General features: G+C 31.7%; 1 protein-coding gene and 1 long non-coding RNA gene across 6 annotated transcripts; both read left to right on the forward strand.

Annotated features, from left to right (window-relative positions):
* The first annotated feature begins 314 nt into the window (after positions 1–314).
* Positions 315–2,022, forward strand: LOC143233417 (uncharacterized). 5 transcript variants are annotated; one of them, XR_013018125.1, is made up of 3 exons: positions 315–427; positions 1,330–1,411; positions 1,635–2,022. It is a non-coding gene; the product is annotated as an uncharacterized LOC143233417 (long non-coding RNA). The 5 variants fall into 5 exon arrangements; XR_013018128.1 differs by having other exon boundaries at positions 392–410; XR_013018126.1 differs by having other exon boundaries at positions 427–541.
* Positions 2,023–3,942: 1,920 nt separating this feature from the next.
* On the forward strand, positions 3,943–5,472 carry LOC143235178 (uncharacterized). The gene is made up of 2 exons (XM_076473075.1): positions 3,943–4,733; positions 4,953–5,472. The coding sequence occupies exons 1-2, from the start codon at positions 4,540–4,542 to the stop codon at positions 5,149–5,151; spliced, it is 393 nt and encodes a 130-aa protein (XP_076329190.1). The 5' UTR covers positions 3,943–4,539; the 3' UTR covers positions 5,152–5,472.
* Positions 5,473–7,823: the final 2,351 nt, after the last annotated feature.

Consider the following 7,823-nt stretch of genomic DNA (forward strand, 5'->3'; position numbering starts at 1 on the left):
GATCATAATATTGGTTTTACACTATACCATAAGAAATACTAAATAAACAAAATACAGTATCTAAAAATTTCTTCGTGGAAGCAGCGGAACACCATGCATATATATCTCAATAAATTCTCAAAACATTTAAAACCGATATTAAAATAAATTAGGTGAATTTTATCAAAAAGAAAACTTTTTTGTTATGTATTTACGTGTGACATTTTCAATGTAATTTACACAAATGCTACATTCTAAGAATCATAGTTTTTTTGAGTGTATGAAGTTTAATTTATGATATCTAGGAGCAGTTCTAGTGTTTATGAGGTATTCACATGTAAATTAGCTTCTTATAATGTTCGTTGCAATTTGTTAAATGCAGATGGCTGCAGATAGGGACTTGTGTGAAATATATTCGTCGAAAGTTACAGGTGATAAACCTTTCAAGGTGAAAAGTAGAATTACTTCCTTTATCGGTTAAAGTATATTAAATGTTTTAATTCAAAGTACAAAAGTTTTAGCACTTTGTATGGATTGAAGAAACAATGGAAATGTTTTAAATGTAAAGCAAGACGTGTTTCATTTTATGATTTATCGTAAAGTAACGTTTGTGACTTTAACGAATTTGATCAAGATAATTCTCAAATTGAAATAAAATGTGATTTAAGACGTAAGTAATTTGATTAACAACGTGCGTTTGATAGTCGACCATGACAGTAGCTCCTTAGCCTTTATGAAAAAGTTTGTTCTGGATTAACATATAAATTTATGTATATTTAGTTATGTAGATTTGATATTGACGAGTTTCGTACTTTTTACTGTATTAATTGCTCACTGTCCGTAAGATAGAGTGAATTCATAGATACATTGGTTTTGCTCATTGATAATATTAATTTTGTATATTTTTGATAATTTGAATTTTTATCACTATACCCAACAAAGAACTGACAAAAGCAGTACACTTTTATTAAAAAGTTAATGTCTGCAAAAAAAATTTAAAATGCGAAACATTTTGTATTTTACATTTCCAATGTTTACTGGCGATATGTTTGTTTTTCTATATGACTCAGTTTTGTAGCTTTTATTTTGCTAGTCCCCAGGTAATCCGGTAATAAATTAATAATATCCTCAGTTAGTGAGTTTATCTGGAAATATCAAGAAATAAGTTTTTATAATAACAGTGTGAAAGAGCTTGGTAGCGTGATTGTCAAAATAATATCCCAGCACATGCGATTCACCCTCACCAGACTATTTGATATCTAATAAGTGAAATAATTCTGTATTTTACTTAAAACAAATTGCATGTTTGAAGTCAGTTGTATAATATTTTTTGTTTGTTTTATGTTATAGGTGTTGTAATCTGCTATAATGAAGTCTTTGGTACTTGTATTACTTGTTGTTCTGTTCACCGGTGTGATTAGCAGAAAACCAGGTAAGCTCAGTTTTTCATTTAAACATTTCTTTCTTTAGTCAATTTATATTTTGATACACTAAATGTTATTACTTTTTATTGTAAACTTATGACAATCTATTGGTATTAAAAATTTCAGTATATTTGTATATACCCGACTTTCTTCCAACTTCAGATTTTATTAGTCTGGCCTGGCATTACGATAAATAGTAATAACGTTTACATATTTTCTTCATCTACGTAGCATGTAAATGTCCGCCTTGGCCATATTTCTTTGCAGACCCTTGTCCCAACGGAATTCATCCAGGCTCAACCTGTAACTCTGACAATGATTGTCCTGGTGCTTCATATTTATGTTGCTGGGACTGGCGTGACTGCAGAAAAAGGTGTACAAGAGTTGTCAATACTTAAATACAACATTTAGTATTAAAATGCGAAATCCAACTACTGTACGATACTTCGATTTAATGATAGTTTTGCCTCGTTTCGAAAGTGTGAAATGTTTTGCAATGGCACAATAAGTTACTTACTCTTCAGATTATATTTCATAATTTTACGATATCTGAATTTTAAAAGCATTTTGTATGTTTTAATCTTCAATAAAGACTGAATTAATTAAGAAACTAACGAAATGCCCGTTTACTACAAATCTTGATGTGTTAATACGGGTACCGATAACTCGATATTTCCACTTTTTTGCAAACACATAAAAATATGTAATTTTGTAACTATAAAATGTTGTTAATATCTTCGAATACATTTTCTAAAACAGTAGAAACTTCGTATATTACACGCAGAACACTCAGTTTTAAATCCACACAAAGCTATAATACTTCAATGCTATAAAAAACTTATAATTAACTTATGATAGATCTGTTTGGGATAAATGAATAAATTTCATGTTTCTAAAACGTGGTATTTCTTGTTTTTTAGTTATTTTCATACTATATTATCCATAAGACGCTATATACACTTCACTTTGAAATATTCTGCCTATAAGAAATTTAAGAATTATATTCGGTACGTTTTTCAATATTTTTTTTTTATAATAGCAGTTTAAAGGTAACTTTCGTTTCAAAATAAAGTTACGACTATAATTTACACTAGTTTTAAAAAAATCATTCAATTTGACTATTTGCATTATATATTCATATATAAAGTTTTTATTTAATTTTACTTACACCAGAGATTATTTGTGCTGTGTCGTGTATCGAAATCAGTATTTAGCATTATAAGTGATCATGAGTACCACCGAGCTACATTCGGGGTTGGGAAGGAGGAAACGCGGAAGGAAAAATATTGAATATCTCAAGCAATTATACACGTTAATAAATTTATATATAGTATGATCATTTATTCTCGCTAGAATGGGACAATCTAAAATTCATGTCAAAACATTAAAACACGTCTTTAAGCACTAATAACAAATGCCTTAGTAAAACTATATTTAAAAAAAAACCCATTAAGAACCTTTTCTGTAAATGAAAAGAATCTAATTTAAAAAACGCCTTAGGTTTGAAACAAAGGTACGGCAAATGAAGGATTGAGTGTGAGTCTTAAAATAATAAAAGTGGCGGCCAAACTGGTAGCTAAACTTATAGGCCTTGTTTTTTGTTTAACTTCCAGGCATGATGATGAGTAAAATAAATTGCGCAGCCGAAGTCACTAAAGCATGGTATTTACTAGAAAATACGTAATGATGCTGGAGTGGTTTCAAAAGAGGCATAGCCAAAGTTTCGACTTAATTCTGTGATGGGTCGCCAATTTATTTCGAATTGTCTGAAACTGAGTTAAATTGTAATTTAGGGTTAGAAATTAAATAAATGTAGCTGTGTATCTAATTTATCATACCAACAAGATTCATATACAGTGTTTTTAGATACAAATAAATTTTGATATACAAACTATAACACAATTTATAGTAACTGTTATTACAAATAATGATCTACAAACAAAAGCTTTATAAACTCACAAATAATATTTGGTGGCCTATATGACATGGAACTTCCTTGATATCTTACCGAGGGTTTAAGATGAGTGAATTAATTTTAAGTTGATGTAGATACAATTAAATTAACAATGGCTTAGCTAGCTCTCTGTCTCCTTCATTCTTCGTTTGTTAGCATGAAGATTTATTGAACACTGAAGTTATGTTTTTGTAAAAATATTACTGTCCGACGCAAATCCACTGAAGTTAAATGTATTAAACGTCCCTAATCAAATGTATGAATTTTCCTATTAATAAACGATATAACAATCACTATTATAGCTTCCTAGGTTTATAGCAAACCAATAATATATACTGTCTTTGTGTGCGTTTCGCTTTGGTTATTTTTATAGGCATGAGGGGGAGTTTCTCGAAATTTCAGTTGTCAAAAGTAATTTAGGTGAATGAATACTTATGAAGTCAACACATTTCAGTTTGTGTATTCCTATGCATGTTTTCCAGATATTTAACCTCCTTTACAAATAAAAGTTCCAAGATTGACCGTTAGAATTTCGAATAAAGATAATTTTAATAAAAACATTATTTACATTACTTGTATTTCATCAAAATGTTTCCCCGCAAGTACAGCGGTATATCTCCGGATTACAACGCTAAAATCAGGGGTTTGATTCCCCTCGGTGGGCTGAGCAGATAGCACGATGTGGCTTTGCTATAAGAAAAACACACGCTTCATCAAATTGTCACATTATTGGTAGAGGGTGAATACTTTTGCAAGGTATAATATTTATATTGCCACATACCTTCAATGCCTTACATTTTGACCAATTCTCTAATAACAATATGAAACAAAATTTTTACTTTTTCTTGTTCCTGGACAGAAAATGTTGTTCTCCAATTGTTCATGCCTAAAGTAAATGGAAAAGATCTATTGTTTTCTTTAAACTTTGCTTTTGTGACCAGTGTAATGAAATTTTCAAATTTGCCCATTTTCCAGAACATTCGAGGTTAATTTAGTGTTGAATAGCTGACAGAGAATTGTCTCGAACTTGCATGAATTTTCTACAATGTCGTAGAACATACACGAATTTTCAAGAACCTTTTAGAATTTTCTAGAACTTTCCATGGTAATATAGGGGCTCACCACTTTCGTTTAGTTTTAGCTGCCTAAGTGAACACATAGACCTATCTGATTTTATCACAGATGGCATCAAGAAGCTGCAATCATTCTGCAGACACATTCTGCTATGTATGTGGCCAATTTATCAAAACAAGAGCGAAAAAGTACTCTGTGACAGCATCTGTTAAAATGTGTGAAGCCCACAAGGCATATTTTGGCATGCTTGTTGGAGATCAAGACAAACTCTGGGCACTGCAAAAAAACAAAATCTCTAGAAGGTAAGACGGTCAATTTTTAATTGCTTGAATAGTAAGATTTTATATTATACAAGTTTTAGACCTTTTAAAATTTAAATATCTTTTAATTTATTTTTTTAATGTCCAATAGTATAGATAAAATATCACATATAGAATATTTTGCACGAACCTCTTACACATTAGTTGTGGATGAAATAAATTTGTTCTTCATAATAAAAATTTTATTTTGCTCTTATGCAGGATGATACAGAGGGGAAAGAAAGCCATGAAGATCGCTATTCCAAAATTTGGCGAAGGCCCACTGACCATTCAAGCAATTGATAATTCTGCATGGTGGACTCTTTCAAACGTCGAGTTGACGAGAATGCACCTACTATCACGTATCTGGACCTTCCATCATCCATCGCCTCAATGCCACACTGCCCTCAGTTCCCTGTAGCCACTTCGCCAGAGAGAAAGCAGCCATCTCGAAAAACTACTCACTTCTAAACACTTTTTTTTTCATTTTTGTATAACTTTAGTATAAATACATGTAAATCTTGATACATATGTTGTTTTATTCAGACCTTATGTAAATGCAAATGTGCAAAATTGCCCGTTTTTACATAGAAAATAGGTTAATTTCTAAATTTCATTATCCAGGTCACAAAAGCAAAGTTTGAAGGGAATAATGGCCATTTTGTGTACTTTTACAACATCTCGTATGTAGGTCAAGCTGGACTTGACATTTGGGCCAAAGGAATAAAACTTGGAAACATAACTTATTAGTTTATATTCAGAAATATCTGAAGTAAACAGTCAACAGAAGTGGTTTATATACGCTCTTTCGTGCACCTTACACAAAGTAGTAGTATATTTTTCATTAGCTGCTTTTGTTTTGTAACCGAATTAAAACTAACTGAACAGAGAAAAGGGGAACCTTACTCAAGACCATCCAAGTTCTAAGCCTTGCGTATATTGTTTTTTTTTGCTTCTTTTTAAATCACGTGAACTGATATCGAGTGTTTATAGCATTATGATAGGAGAGGATTACCTTGCCTCTCTGTTCTGTAAAGAAGTATAAACATACTGTGTTGCAGATTTGAAAGTAAATAACATTTAGTTATCCTGGCTTATATCAAAGTGGTGCACTATGGTTAAGCTGTATGTTTAAAGGTTGATACTATTAAAAATTAAGTTTATACACCAGAAGGGCAAAGAACTCATAATCCATATAGTGGCTCTATGCTTAAAAACAGACAAACAAGCAAAAATCTAACAGTCACTATTACTGTACTAGGATTCGAGATTGTTCTATTTGTTATTTAATGTAGATTGTTAAATCAAGGATTAGTGATTAGCGTCCAGTTGCTTTAGTAACGCGCTCGAATTGTGATACCATTGTTACAGTATAAGACTGACTTTCAAATCCCTTTATTTGGTCTGTCTACAGTTAGTAGTGGACATGTGCCATCCTTTTATACCATGGTTTTTCAAACTATGCTCCACGGAGCTCTTGGGCTCTGCTATAGTTATCTGGGTTTCCGCGAGGAAATTTTAGAATGTTAATATTTTTGTCCTAAAACTATAAAATTGAATCAGAATGCGATGTACAAAAAAAAAGTAAAATATATAATTAATATAACACGTTAATCGCGTATTGGGCCTTATTTTATTCTGCCTAACGCCAGATGATTTTATTTAGCTTAGGGGAAGTTCTCGCGGTGAAAGTGTTAATATAATCTCAATAAACTTCGACAGTGGCACTACTGGTTGCTAGTAGATATGGCATCATCTCAAGATTGCATGCGTCATTGGAGATACAAAATGAATTAGTAATTTTCGTATGAAACATCGGTCAGCCCTGGGTAGTGATTCCAAGTGTCTTTTGAAATCCAGATCTGGATTAGCAGCTAAATCTCGAACGAAATGAAACATGGTGTCATAGCTGAAACTTGTTCAAATTTGAAACATTGTGATGCAATTAAATGCAGTATCAACTGTTTTAATTTCAAAGTATATTTATATAAAATACAATTATATTTATAACAATTATAATTGGTAATTGTTAGGTTAGGTTAGATTCCTTGTAGTTTAATTAGACAAACTTGGTACTAATGAACTCTATGACGTCATACGCCCGCTTGACGCCATGTTTCATTTCGTTCGAGATTTCGACGCACGTCAGATCTGGCTAAATACTTTGTAATTTAGCTTAACAATTTCTGTTTAAAATATTAAAAAATGTAAACATAATTCTTTACCCTTTCCCTTCAGAAAAATATATTCTTCTAGCGGCCTAGCCTTTTTTCTACAAATTTTTATTTCTGATTTCGTTATGGCAACACTGATCTAAGGTCAGCATGTCATTGTATGATGATAAAACTCAAGTGCTTGAAAGAATTTTCATTACGAAGCTATTTTGTGTCCGTGAAAATACTTTTGAAATGCCAAAGATATAAGAATACGTTTTTAGACAAATTAATAATGAGTTGTCACCCTTATAATGGATAAGTGACTGAATATCAGTAATAAATCTGATACGAGTAAAAATCTTCCTAATATGAATTCATCGGCATTATTGTTGCGTGTAAGCACTTCAACACAGGATGATGAAAGAGAAACAAGAAAGAAAAGAATGTATGATGAAAGTTTTATTAAATATAGTTTTACATGGACAGGTAATGAAGATGGACCTAGTGGGTTGTATGTTGAATGTAGAACAATGTTGAATAACAGTAGTTTGCATCCAGCAAAGTTAAAACGGCATCTAGAAACCAAACACTGCCAGTTAAAAAATCCAACTTCCGAGTATTTCAAAAGAAAGTGTTTGCAATTAAATGCAAGGAAACCTGCATTTCGTTCGTTTGTCCATTAGGACAAAAGCAAAAGCAGGTGATGCTCATACAATTGCAGTAAATTTGATAAAACCATGTGCAAAAGATTTGGTAGAGTGCGTGATTGATGAGAAATTTCTTAAAAACATTAACTCTGTGCCCCTTTCTGACAACTCTGTTTCTCGAAGAATCAAAGATGTGTCGGCAAATTGCTTAACCGAGTAAATAAGGAAAGTAAAAGCAAGTCCAACTTTTCGCTTCACATGAATGGATCAACAGACGTTACAGGTTATGT

The sequence above is a fragment of the Tachypleus tridentatus genome, chromosome 12, assembly GCF_004210375.1.
Source record: "Tachypleus tridentatus isolate NWPU-2018 chromosome 12, ASM421037v1, whole genome shotgun sequence".
Taxonomy (NCBI): domain Eukaryota; kingdom Metazoa; phylum Arthropoda; class Merostomata; order Xiphosura; family Limulidae; genus Tachypleus; species Tachypleus tridentatus.